The following is a 14,589-nucleotide window of genomic DNA, read 5'->3' as shown; positions in this document are numbered from 1 at the left end:
TCCCACTACTCGGTTGGATTTGAGCCTGTAAAGAAAAAAAAATTAAAGACTATTTTAAAATCCAAAGTCCCACTGTGTGAATGATGTGTTATGACCAACTATAAAAGACTTAATAATTATAATACTGACATTGGGCAGGTTAAAGAGCAATGCTTTAATGAGAAGATTAACTTCCTTTTTAGATTTGGTTAAAAACATAGTGGAGTTTTCCAAAATACACTTAATATATGTAGAATCTAAGAAATACTTCCAATTTATTTTCCATATATTCTTTATCTCTCGTAAGCATAACACATATGGTGGAAAAACAGCAAGGCACTAAGGAGATTTTATTCAGAGCACTTAGGTGCTGCACATTTTGTAAGTGTGAACAAACCAAGTAGTGGGAGTTAAGTGGCCACTGGAGATAAAACTAGCAGCTCTTACACGAATACCATGAGATGGTGTCTGTGCATGTGTAGAATTGTAGAAATTTCCTAACAACATCAGATTCAGTCACACAAAAATGTACAGCCTCAACTCCAATGACATGGAACTTACCAAATGTAAGAATTCTTAAATATATTCTTGAAACATAAGAAGCATTTCAGTGACTAAATAATTAACGAATTAATAAATTCAGTCCAATCTATCATGCTAGGACGTTGCAGGGGGATCTAAAAGATTTCAGGGACAAATAACAAAAGTCATATGGGATCCAAACAAGACCCTGACATTAGAGAGAATACGCAGGTGTTCACCTGGGCCACAGGAGACTGTATCTGAATAAATATTCAAAATGTATAACTAAATGTCCTGTTGCCTTGCTCTTTCTACACAGAGAAAGCATTGAGTTTGCTGGTTGAATGCTGCCCACACACACAAACACGTACAAAAAAACGCACACCGTGTCAAAGGAGTTGGGAGCCGATGTTTCCAGTCTCCAAAGACTCCTCTGAATTACAGCAGAGATTGGCAAAAAATGGAAGTGAAAGAGAAAACTGGCCAACATATACACCTACAAGAAGTTATATTTAGTTCCATCATTTCTTCGACACATTTTCATTTTCATTTCTTTTCTTGTCCAAACATCTCAATGCAAAGCTTTATAAGACACATGCATTACAGTAAGTAATTGTCTCGCTCCCTCGTGTTTCTCTCTGTCTTGTGAAAGAAACTTTTAAATCTGGCTTTTAATAAAAAAGTTTTTTAGTTTACTTCCTTAAGAAATAAACAGTCACTTTACAGTGTATCCACTGATTATTTTTTCTTTAGGGACAAGAAGTGATCAGCTGTTTTGGCAGAAAAAAATCTAATTAAATTCCTATAACAGATTGTTTGGTGCTTTGTAAGAACCAGACTGTTTCTTGAGGTTTGCCGGTGTTTATTTGCAAATGCTGTGAAATTTAATAACATATAATGTTTCTCTTCCCTCTCCTTCCCTCTCTTAATGCCTTACATCTTAACAAATTACTTTGTGTTTCTCTTTCTGTTGTTTTGTTTCTTCTGTCGTCCGTGTCCTCTTTTATTCTCATGCACTCACCTCCTATGAATGTGTGTGTTCGTGTTTTGCCACTGTCACTTGGATTGAGAGATTTATATTTAATTGTAGAGCGTCCCTCTGCAATGGATGAAAAGACACCACCACCACCACCACCTCCCACACACACACAGCAGTAATAGTTATTAGAGAGATGGATGAAAAGTCTTAGCTCACTAGGGAATATGATGGCAGATATTTGATGTTAAGAAAAAAGGCACAATAAGAAGAAAGTAAAACAACTAAAAAGGGAAAAAGTAAAAAACAACAGTACAAATTGTTATTTTCAGGCTATTTTTAACACGTGAAAATTAATAATTACTGGCTGAAGCTGCAAGATAAGTGAATAAACTTTTCTCCCCCTTCCTAGTTTAGTCATCATTTAGTCTCAGAAGCTACAGTTAGCATTTTTCTATATTGAAATCACCTCATTAGATCCAACAGCAGGTGAATTACTCACAAAATTATGCTTGCATAATATCTAAACATCTTTCCAAATTTATCTTGCACAAACAGAAAAACAAAATTGGTATATAGCGTACCTGGGGGCTGCACTGCCCCACATTCAGACCACATCTTTGCACTTTTGTCTGTGTGTATGCATAAGGAGAGAAGTGTTTTTGTGTATGTGTTCACATAGTGTATCTCTATGTGTGTGCATTAGGAGTTGGTCTATAGAGGGCTCATTATGGACAAGTGCCCAAGCTTAATTTGAGAGATTCCGTCAATATCTGGCAACCTCAGTGGGCCATTGTACTCAACTGTGTGTCAACAAGAAAATCAATACTTTGATTGGAGAATTATGGAAACTGATTTTCACTGTGTGCTTTAAAACTTCCAATTAAATTACTGATTGTGTGCCAACAAGGAATACTGGCAATACGTGCCACTGAACAAAAAACTGCTTAACAACACTGGACATGTCATAAAATCTTTTATATTGACACTGTAGAGGAAATGAAGGAGCTGTGCTATTTTCCATGTGACTTCCTAGTGGTGCAACTATTTATCATACCTACATAGTCAATAGTAATAATGTTAAGTGTGCATCATGACTGTTCTCATTTCCCTGTTAACTTCTTGTCAATGATTTTCAGATATGCAGTGGGAGCTCAAACCTTATAAGACATTACTTGGCAAATGTGCGTGTAGGAATGGAACTCACTCAAGAAAATTAAATGGTCTTTAACCTTCCAGCTCATCAACAGGATGTTCATGAGGTGTCCAATTGTACCCATGTAAGAACACCATATGTAATTGATTGATAAATTCACTATAAGCAAGTGGACATACTGTGGTTTCCTTCTGCGTCCTTTACCCAGGTAATACCCTTGTCTCACTTAAACAGACTGTTTCCAGTAATGAAAATCAATCTGAAGGGGACTAACTCCTTTTGCGTGTTGTGTGAGAACAACTTAGGACAGTGTTTAATGTTGATTCTTCTGACATTCATGTGAGAAAACAGATTTTCTGTGTAAAGTATAAATCGTATGATCGTACAATGTACATAAAAAATCAAAAACAAAACACAGAATTGTACTAATACTATTATTTACTAACAGATATTTTCAGGGATCTCGTGTCATTTTGTTGTTGTCACATCTAAAGTGACAACAGCCTGTTTTCATTTTACAATAAGGCACCATTCATTTGGACTGGTTCACTGTGTGAGTGGCAATAAACTGAACAACCACTGTTCAGATTGCGGATAAGAATTTGTATAAAGTAAGGTGTTTTCCCCAAAACCCACTTGTAGTAATGGATAAATGACTATAAGAAAGAAATCCAACATCCACCCTATCAAACACCTTGGCAATAAAATATCTTCTATAGAGATGCGCAGTCTGATGAGGGCATCAGATATTAGTTGGATGCAGGCTTAAACAGCTGGACCGGTTATCTGGGACATTTTTGTGACTCGACAGGATCGGTCTATTTAATCCCACGTTATTCTTTGTTCTATTTGCAGCATTTTGTGACTTTACTGACAGCTATCTCTGTGCTCTGCTTGTCAGCTTTTCTCTCTTTATTTCATTCGTTATATTAGACTCAGCAGTTGTTGATAAACTTTTATGTTAGCTTTTACGGGAGGTTAACAAGTTGCTGAAAACTTAATTAGTATTATCTTCGCCTAATCTGCACCGCCAGGAAAAAGAGGACTCTCAGAAAAACAAATGACAGCAAAGCACGGCAGAGATTTTCACGCTGAACTGAGATGACACAAATTCGAATAAACTAATTTGCTTTTTCTTTGTCACAGTATTACTGAATATTTTTGTATTACATAGCACTTGTATTCATTTCAATATGTATTTATTTGTTATATTTTCTCCCCCTCCTGATGATGTAAGACTCCTCTAACAAGACTGAGCTGTCATGTTTTCAAATTTCAACAGAGGAAAGAGGCTTTTATTTTTTTTCTCTTCCTCGAAGGGTGCTTTCACCCCGAAGCATCATGGCTGTCTCATACAAAGACCAAATGGGATTGCCATTTTCATGAGATCATTTCAGCGGGTTGTAGAGGCCAGTGCTCAGAAAGGCAGAAAACCAGCCATCATCCTTGATTACAACACCAACAAAGCAGGTGTGGATGAGAGGAGAGAAGACCAGCCTGCTGGTCTCTTGTCATATAGCACAACATAATAGATATCACTACCTAGAATGTCAATTTGATATGTAGGGAGCTAAACTCTGAACCTAAAACTAGAGGACACGCCAGAGCTACTGGAGACTGCTCGCATGGAAGGAGCAAAAGAAGGACGGAGATTCTACTTCTTTCATATAAGTAAATATAAATATCTCTTAAATCAATATAAATATAAATAAATACATATAAGGAAATATAATATGTCATATAGAAGCATATAGTGTAATAATTTCAAATGTGGTTTAGCTCAATTATTTTTAGTAACTCAGTTTGCAAACAGATCCTAACATTGTTACCAATAGTTCTGTTCCCCCACAAAATATAATGAAATCTGCCCCCAAAATATGAGTCACCTGCTGCAGTGACCCCATCTGCTGATACGTACCCTGCCTTCTGTATGATTGAAACCACTGATTCATAAGTTAGACGTATTTTTGATCAAGTTCTTCTTAGATATCTGTTTGACAGTGTTTTTTTAGTGAGTGATTAATCAGTTAAACCGAGAAAGGCCAACATTACTCTTCCACACAATCTCTCTCAAACACAGTATCCCGTTGCCTGTCAACCACATGCACCTAAATCAATAGGAGCAATAGAACAGCGGTGAGCAAATGAAATCCAAAGACCCCATGCTCCTTTCATTCTTGCATCCATCACAGTGGAAGGGTAGTGAGAAGGGTGGAACCAGTGCTCCGCAATCTGTCATCCCTGTTGTGCTCTCACAAAAAGGCATGGTGTTGGTCATGTCCTGAGTGATCCAAGTCAAAGACAGAAAGTAAAGACAGAGTTCAAACTGTGTAACATCTGGAAGACTGCTGATGTTGGGTTAATGCATGAAATCATGTCTAGTTACTCTGTCTTGTGATATTTTTTTAAAGACAATGGATTACACCTAAGTGTACGGTAGTTCAATGCAGTCTTGCACACATAGGTTGTATAATAGTCACGACCTCTAACCTATTGATTCATGTTTCTGAACATGTACAGTTATACAGGGTTTTTTTCCGAGCTCATTTTTTTAGCAGACAGGTGTCATATGTAGCGAATTGTACCCATGTATACTAAATGAAAGGCCAAAACAAAAACACATTTGGAGGTTGAAGGGATTTGGTAGTGAAGCGAATCATCTCATAGCTAACACAAATCCAAAAACAGTTAATGCAACACATTTGTTAAATTCCTGGATTTGTTTAATTAACCAGTGTGTTGGTGTAAAAATGCAAAATTACAAAGAAAAAAACAAACAAAAAATCTGTCATTTTTCAATTTGGTTTTGGTGAATATAGGCTAACTCTTAGACTATTTACACTTTTTAAAATGGGCACAGCTCCACTTTAACAACCTTCTCTGGACAAGTAATAAAAAGTAAAGAGAAAAAAGAAGACGCTTCAGCAAACTGAGTAAACCATCTCAACACAGTCAGACCAAGGCAAACAAAACCGCCCGCTTCTTAAACTGCACCACCAGGATTATTACACTTTTTGCCCTTTGTGTCACTGTGAACGATCTTTTCACAGTATGCTTATACACACTTTGGGCTTTGAGGTAAACAACACAATGCTATGTTAGGGCACTGCAGGCACTAGAGAAAGAAGAGATAGCAGTTTCAAATTTCTACGTGTATTAAAACTGCCAGTGTCTGAAATATTACACACAAGGTAAGACAAGAGGGGAGAGAGAAACTGAAAGACCGAAGAGAAAGAGCAGTTACACTGTATATGGTAACTACACCACAAACCAGATCAATAAGTAAACTCACTATAAGGTTTAATTGATTTCCACATAATACAACTCTAAAAATGAGTGTGGCTTGTTAATTCATATGTGTATGCCATTAGAAAGAAATTACAGTGGCTGGTTGTGGTTGTCATTTTTATAATGGAAATTGTGTCATTTAATGTGAAATTGAAAAGATGAGACGGCTGCCAAAGCTGCATGCTTATATGTTCAATATATATGACTCTCCCACTACCTTATGTCTTTATTTCTAACTGTTATTATAGCACCTATTACAGCTCCTATTATGGCTCTTGAAGGTCGTAATCTAACATGTGGCCATGCCAGCTATAAGTTACTCTTTCAGCTGTTTTATTACAAATATTAAGGATGAAAAGCTCTATCTGTACTCTTTTATTTGATGAGAAAAAAACACATTTGTATTTTACCACGCTGGATTTCTTCAAGTCCAGAGTCAAAGCGAGTCACCGCAGTCCTTTAAGAAAGAAGAGCTCTGAATCAAACACTGTGCTGAAGTGTCCTCGAGAAAGGTAACATTTTGGAGGTCTTGGTGTGCTGCTAAATGGGGCCTCTGAACTCCCATTTGAGACATGTAGTGCTTCACTTCAGAGCTACAGTGGAGATGCTGGCTTTTAAATTTTGTCACGTCTTCAGCAGGATCTGCAATATTTTCTTAAAAACTCACATTTACTTTTAAATAGCTTTAAAATGCAAATAATCAAAAGGACTTCCTCCTTTGATGCAACAGGAAAAAAAATCTTGTTTTAAACATGGCTTTTAAATTAAGTATATCCAGCACATGCAATTTCATGTTTAAGTAGATACTAGTGCTATGAAATTATTTATGTTTTCATAATATACTGAAGCCTAATGGCTACATGTTGTAGTGGTTAACACATTGCACATTAAAGATCCCTGGTTTGAGACTGGGAGGAGATGCAAACCCAGCCCCAGACGGTTACAAGTTAGTGTACTCTTTGTACCAGTCCACAGGCAGGATAAATGGAAGGCTGCACCTGGAAAAACATCTATAAACTGCACTGCATCTAAATATGTTGATCCATTTGCTGTGTGGGAAATAAGGGAAGAGCCAAAAGTATCTTCTAATGTACTGGAGCCTATTCATAATTAAATGATGTCTTTCACTCAGCTTTCATCTTCAGATGCTTCCACATCTAACAAACTATGAGAGTTCATAGTTATTATAACACATTTCACTGTGTGTTTAGTCATCAAAACCCACATCCTGGTAAAACCCTACCTAACTGCAGGATCAACACTGGTTAAGGGTATGAACCATTCCTCCTTTCAGCCCCTTATTCTCTATCTCATTTGCCTAAGCGGTGATATGTCACTCCCCTCAACACATGCTGATTGTGTCTCATCTCAGCTGACACAGACCAGAGACCTTTATTTTTTCTTCCTCAACAGCCCAGACAAACTATGCGTGGGAAAACGGGGGAGAAAGAGCTTGTCGTTTTACATATCTATTTTTGCCAGAGAGGCAGACAAGCAGCCTGGAATGTCAATGTGCGGCTCAGCAGCCTCTGACTGATGTGAGATCACAGTGATGGCTGCACACAGTGGTACAACGAACACACACATACAGACTTTGTCAGTGGGTGAGGTAGCAGGGTGCAACCATAGACAGCTTAGATAAGAGCGGGTCACCCAGATAGAGGAGAGCATGCTGTACAGATACACAAATATTGTCGACATAGAACGTACATTCAAGCTCATGCTTCTGTTATAGTTTACACAAAAGTATAGCCCTCACAAAAAGGTACTGACTTTAAGGGTCTCAAATAAATAAAAAAATAAGATGCAATTCCTAGATCGCATGCCTTAATGAAATGTATATACCTTTAAAAAAAGTTTTTTAAGGACTATTTATAGACCACCACTCCACCGATGAGTGAGAAGCAAGGACCTAACTGGTGTCAATAACAGCCAAACACTGAAGTAGCTGATAAAGACAAGTTTGGCATTTCAATCTGTAGAAAAGGTCACCGCTATCTCATTTCTTTCTTATCTCTTTCTCCCAGTCTCAGTTCAATTAAATTCAAATCTGCTTTATTGGTTTGACACAAGAACAGTGTGATGCAGAAACAGAATTGTATTGATTGAGGTATAGTAATATTATGCTGACATGATGTACTGATGATGGATGTAAGATGAAATGAAAAAACAAAGTCAATAAAATGTGATGGTTATAGCACAAAGGATGGACATCGTACATAGCAACAGTTTACAGTGAAGGTTAAGGCCTCAGCTTTTTATAGGCCATTGTAATAATACTAATACTGCTATTAGTAACTCTTAAAAATCAATACCTCAGAGTGTACCTAAAGGCAGCATTCTTACAAGATGTCCAGAAATAATTAAACAGACGCAATAACTCGACTGCTAGACTAAAACAATAAATATTTATTGAAATACAGTGTTTCATTTAGTTAATTGTAATATCCTCTCTCTGCAGACAAACTGGATGAAACACAGACAAACACCCCCACAACACATTGCCTCTTTCCTGTTTACACAGTCTGCTGGTCATTGTTAAGAGGAGGCTGTCAGAGAGACACAGAGAGCGGGGAGAGTATAGAGAGGTAGAGAGAGAATAAAGAAAGGAGAGAAAGATATCAAGAGAATGGGTAGGGGGAAGATGAACAATAGCAGGTTCACAGGACAGTAAGATAGAGCAGACGGGTAGGGAAAAAGAGGAAGTGAATGCTGGGCTACATGCACCAGTGTGTGAGGATGCTCTACTAATTTAAATAAGTGTTGTAATAGTTGAAAGCCAAGTTGTCCCTAATAAGAAAAGGAAAATGCTGACAGTATTAGGAGAGGGATGTTTTGATTAAATTTAATGGTGCATTTACACCAAACAAAAAAGAGTTTTACATGCAAACATACAATTACAAAAATTTGCACAAGATGCAGATTTGCATCTGCATGAACTGAACCGAACACTAACTGAGGCATTTTGGGGGCAGCTGGAGTAAAACAGGTAATTACATAAGTATTTGGACACTTACAGAATTTTTCTGGTAAATACCATAAGCTCTGTGTTTTTTTGCCATCTCTTATCTTGCCTTACTGTTTTTGCATGTAACCAGGGGTTTGCACTTTGCTGTAAACCCTCTCTATTAAATTGCGTGAAGACCTCTTTGATGAAGACTATGAAAGCGTTCTTTACTTGTCTAAGACAAATAAAATTATAATCCACTTTAGTTATACTCTGTGGTGTTTCAGGCCTTTTGGTGTTGCTTCGCCCAGCAGTGCATTTAATCTTTCTGTGAATGTACCAGATTGTTGATTTGGCCATTCCAGAATTTTTTTTACTGTTGCTCTGATTGATTTTTCAGTCCAATAGCTTCCTTCACTTACACCAACATCGCACCTAGAGTGAACTTGCTATGCACGTTCAACACTTGGAGTTAACGCCACATATTTTATCTAATTAATTAGTTATCTAATTATAAGTGAACAGGCCTTGCCTGGGCATAAAACTGCAGAACTCCTCTGTATATCTGGTGTGAATGCACCAAAGAGAAAGCAGCTAGGATTACTTAAGAATTAGGTATGTAAGAACGAAAAACCCATACTTATCAACTATGTCCAACACATAAAATTAATTCTTTAGAGACTGTAGATTATGATAATTATGTTCATATTTTTTGTGTTTTTAGATGAAAATATTAAAAAAGATAAATGAATAAAAACATTATCTTAAGCAGTATTTCCCCACCAGGTAAAAGTTTTCTGTTTAGGAAATAATTCTTCAAACTATTTAAAAGCATAAAATGTGACACTAATATGCCACAGAGTTAGTTTTAGGGTTACACTAAACAGAAGGACCAGTAGAAGAACTTGAGTGGGAAATAGTAGAGATACAGTACCTATCCAAAAGGCTGCGTCAAATTACAACAGTTTAAAAAACACTTGATTTTAATCAATCAGCACCCAACTTTGGGAATTGCCAAGAAAAAAAAACCACTCATGCAGTCATGACTGCTATTTCAAGTTCTAGTTTAATGGCCAAAAATTAATTGTTGGTCAATGTGATGTGCTACTTGAATACAGAATAATAAATCAGTCAAATTAACTTGAAGGGCAGGGTGTGGGTTGTTGAGAGCTGTATCTAAGCAGCACTGAGAAATAGACCAGTGCATCACAGAGCTGACAGATATGGAATTACTGCAGACTGGGCCTTTGTTGCCTCCTTATAACTAATGTTTGGCTCTCTGTAGCATCTCTTGAATTGGTCTGCATGCATTGATCCAAAGAAACCATAGCTCTAAAGCTGGGTACTATATATGAGATATATGAGACAATTAGAGACTATATATGGTCGTCAAAGTTTTTGTAAGATAAAATTAAAAGTAAAAAAATAGCTTATTAGAACATAATTTGGGCATAAAATGGACAACATGTTAAAGGATTACCCAAATGCCTACTATGATATTTCCAGAAGACTATTACGTTTGCCTTGGGTTTCAGTTTGGCATGATGCAATCTCTCTCCCACGTCTACCTGTCTTTCTGGTAACAGTAAGAGACATCTTTCTCTGGCAAAGCCATCTGACTCCAGTCTGTAAGGCTTAAACAAGCTTGACTGGAAATAAGTGCAGGCTATACGGGATTGTCTGGGCAGCTCGATCAATTAGGACAGAGAGAGCAGCAGAGAGACACAGAGAAAGCAAGTGGTGGGGTATGGCTTTCAGCAACCTTTAGAATTTGTATAAAATGTTAAGTGCATTTTAGAGCGCTTGCCAGCCTAAACATCCATCTACAATGAAACCATATCCCTCTAACAGGAACCATCCTCTGACCCCAAACGACCCCCATCAACCTCCTCATGCACAATCGAACATCTAGATTGAAGTTAGACCAGAGAGATGAGAAGAACACAAGATGTTTCTCGCTCTCACTTATCTTTCTGTGTTTCTAAAAGAGAAGAATGGACAAACTCTGGAGCTCCAGGGGTTGAATCTTTACCAAGTGACCTCATCTTTCTTCCATTACAGCTCTAACTCAGTTAATGAAAGAGAAAACTGAACAATCTGCAAACTTTTGAATTATTGCATAACGTTTTCTGCTTCAAAACTGCCTGGAGAGCTAACTTATTAAGTTAGAAATTCATGCAATTTTTAGGAGTAACAGCCATATCAGTTTGGTTATCTGTATACACTCTACATCATAGGATCATTCAGGCCGTTTTATTGATTCTAATAGCTTTGGTAACATCAGTTCAATAATGCTAAAGAACAATTACATGCAGTTTTTGACAGTGATTCACTTTTTATTTAGATGCTTTGCTTAGTTTATGTTTGCGTGTGATGTTTTGGAGACAAAAATATTGGATTTAGGGATTGTGCCATTATCGAAAATTTACTTTAAAATGATACAGATGGAGAAAGAGAAGTGGTTTTGTTCTGCACTTGTGTGCCCCAGGACTTCTACCAACAAAAGAAGCAAAAGAACTCGTGTACATCCATACCAAAATAATGTTAAGAGAAAAAGAAATTTAAAAAAGCTCATTTTATGAAGGTATTACCTTTCTCTGTATGTTGTAAATACAAAACAATCCAGAGCTTTTCCTTTGACCTTAGAAGGTCACCAAGCACAACCAGTCTGTTGCAAATTACCAATAAACAAACTTTACTACAAAAGTGAACAAAGCTTTTTGTGTGTGAAACAGTGTCACAGCTCATCTTTCAAATAGAACTCTTTAGTAAATTCATTTGTAGACTTTATTTCCAGACCCATGTATTTGCAGTAGTATCACCATAAACACCCAATACTTCTCCATTTATGTCACTAGGGGTCTCTGTATATATGTGATTCTGGAAAATATGCAAAACAAATCTGTTATCTATATGAAATCAAACATATCTTATTATTAGGGGTGCAACGATACACAAAATTCACGGTTCGGTTCGATACTTTGGTGTCACGGTTCGATATTTTTTCGATACAAAAAAAATGTTCATGCCTTTTTAATTTGTCATTTATTAAAATTATAAATATATATTTTAACACAAAAGTACAGTTTTTAAATTTAACCCTAACCCTTGTGCGTGTTGTTTTTTAGCTCGTCATATTGCAGCCACAGAAATTATTTTGTCCATGAAACCATAAAGCTGCACTTTCTTTTTGCCTTATAGTCTCATTTGTCATAACTTCTCCGTTTTGTGGTAAGCTTTTCTTTGGCTGTCACTTCTTCACCCTGACCTGTCTTATTTGGCTCAGCAGAACTAAAATATATATCTGTCTGTGAAGGTTCTCAGTCATCCAGGTCATCTTAGTGAAATATATATCCTGCCGCACTCACATAAGCTCAGCGATTCTCTGCACGATCAACCTCTCACATGTTTAAGCTTGCTGTGGGAGATTTCACTTGTCATGTTTGCATAGTAAGCTAACAATTAATAAGACGATGTCAGAGGAATTGGTGCACAAATTATCATCACTCACAGATCAGTGCTATCGCTCTCTATACACAGTTCGCACGATTGCAAAGTGAAAGCAAAAAAACAAGCGCAAATTCAAACACGATTTCAATATGTCACATATTGACAGTGGCTCACCCAATGACATAATTACCCAGCTACATTTCTGAAAGAATGCAAAAGCATTGACATATATTTTTCCTTCCTACAATAGCCGGACAGGCAGGGCAGAGATAGCCCCGGGACGTCGGGCTAGCGATATTGCGAGCCCTGTATCTGATTGAGGAATCACTCATCTTTTGAAAAGAGAGTTTATTACAGAGAAATGTCTCTTTCCAAAATAAAAGCTATACTATCCGCTTCTTCTGGGCTATATTCTCAGCAGCATATTAAACATATCAGGTCTCCATAAGGAGAATCCTGTGCTAACAGCTGTCTAAATGACTCGGCTAAAGTTTGTAGCATGCATGCTTGTTGTTTTTGTCTTTGCACTAGGATGATGTCGGTGTAAATGTGCAGTCATATTCGTTGTGTTCCCACTAGTGCTTTCAGGTTAATCTCGTTGAAATAACCTTAACGCCACAACACGGCAAATCTCCGTTAACGAGCTACCCTATACAGAGGGGCTAGACGGCCAACACGTTAACGAGCTAACTGCGCTAACACACTAGCTCCCACCCATGTAATTGAGCATTGCATGGCACATCCAACATACTGTTTTACTTTAGTCCATGACTCGCTTACCTTCAGGGTCATACGTCACATGAAAACCAAAATAATTCCAAACGCCAGATCTGAATGAGGGTGGGGAGGTCCACTTCTGTCTCGCTAGCTTGCCCTGCCTCTTCCTTCTGACCATGCTGTCTGTGTTGAGTGCTCAGTGAATCTGCGTTCGACTACTCCGCCTAGGCTGCACTCTCGAGCCTAGGCGGAGTAGTCAAATGCAGATTCACTGAGCGCTCAACACAGACAGCATCGTCAGAAGGAAAGTTGATAAAATAAATTACAAATTTTGTATTGTTCTTTTTTTTCTGTTCTGTTGTTTTTCTAACAAACAACAGAACCATTTCTTTGGTTGGTTAATAAAACATTGACAGACCTTCAAAAAGCCTGGAGAATTATTGCTCCAGACCACTTTGAAAAAATACACGAAAGTCTGGCACCTTGGAAACAGTGCAAGACATTGATTCCTCTTCTTTCTCTTTTTCTTCTTTTTCCTGTTTTTCATCATCTTCTTCTTTTATTCTTTTTGTTATACTTTTCTGATGTCTTTTTGACCTTGAACGCTTTGAGGTCTAATACCACACAGACTACTATATGTTCTCATAGCAAGCGATGACTCCGTGCCCACTGTTAACTCAAAGGTTGGGTTACCCCAGGCCAATTGATGGAGGTCCTTGCAGACACTGACTGAGTGTTAAATCACTGTGAAATTGCAAATGTGCCACACGAAAGTAGCATAAATCTTAATCTTGATTTTTCAAGGTCAAACAGTACTTGTACCTGTTGCACAACCACAAACATGCTACATGCCATTTGTGTGCAACGGTCTATGAACAGTTTCGGAACTTTTTGATCGCAAATTATAAAAGAATCACTATGCAGTAATAGTAGGAGTGTGATTTAAAGAGGAAGAAGCATTTTCATTGAGTGTTATGTGTAAATGTGTGACAACTACAAATGACCCAATCAGCAAAGCAATATTGTTGTTCTACCACAGATAATGCATCTGCTGGTTTAGCTTGTCACTTGAGTTGCTACTTTGGTCAGGGTGTAAAATGTCAACATTGTGTTGGTCAGTCTCGGTTTGTAACATTTTCGTTTCCATTTGAACGTGTCAGGTTGGATTTTCTTCAGTGACTCATTCAGTGGTTCATGGCATGCCTGTGTCCAAACAACACAGGGTGAGATGCATTTTCTTCAGTAGCGTCATAATATGATAATGCTATATGTACTTTACACTAGGACACAATGCTTGGCATTATATCTCATTTTGCGTGTGTGCTTATCAATGTGTATGTGTGCTTCTTCCCTTGGTTTTCTATCTGACCACAGAGAGTGTGACAAATGGATGTGTCAGAGCTTGATGGAGCACTGCGATTGCTCTGCTAGGCACAAAGCTATTACAAGACTATATAGACAACCCCAAAGAAAAATCCTGTTTCAATCAACCACACATAATCTGGGAGACAAAGAAAGATGTTCAACAGTTGATAGAGAGAGCCAGGCACTCTT

General features: G+C 37.6%; 1 protein-coding gene across 2 annotated transcripts in view; it reads right to left on the bottom strand.

Moving 5' to 3' along the window:
* LOC113008222 (ephrin type-A receptor 6-like) overlaps positions 1 to 14,589 on the bottom strand; it is a 182,384-nt gene that overhangs the window by 145,777 nt on the left and 22,018 nt on the right. Inside the window, exon 1 of one of the 2 annotated variants that reach the window (XM_026145496.1) lies at positions 13,099 to 13,129. The exons of the other annotated variant lie outside the window; for it this stretch is intronic. Within the exon in view, the coding sequence (XP_026001281.1) occupies positions 13,099 to 13,110 (12 nt within the window). The 5' untranslated portion in view covers positions 13,111 to 13,129. Of the gene's footprint in view, positions 1 to 13,098; positions 13,130 to 14,589 lie in introns of those variants that run through there. 2 annotated transcript variants of the gene reach the window in all.

This window comes from Astatotilapia calliptera, chromosome 16 (genome assembly GCF_900246225.1).
Source record: "Astatotilapia calliptera chromosome 16, fAstCal1.2, whole genome shotgun sequence".
Taxonomy (NCBI): domain Eukaryota; kingdom Metazoa; phylum Chordata; class Actinopteri; order Cichliformes; family Cichlidae; genus Astatotilapia; species Astatotilapia calliptera.
Note: the sequence above shows the minus strand (reverse complement) of the source record. Positions and strands in the feature narration are given on the sequence as shown.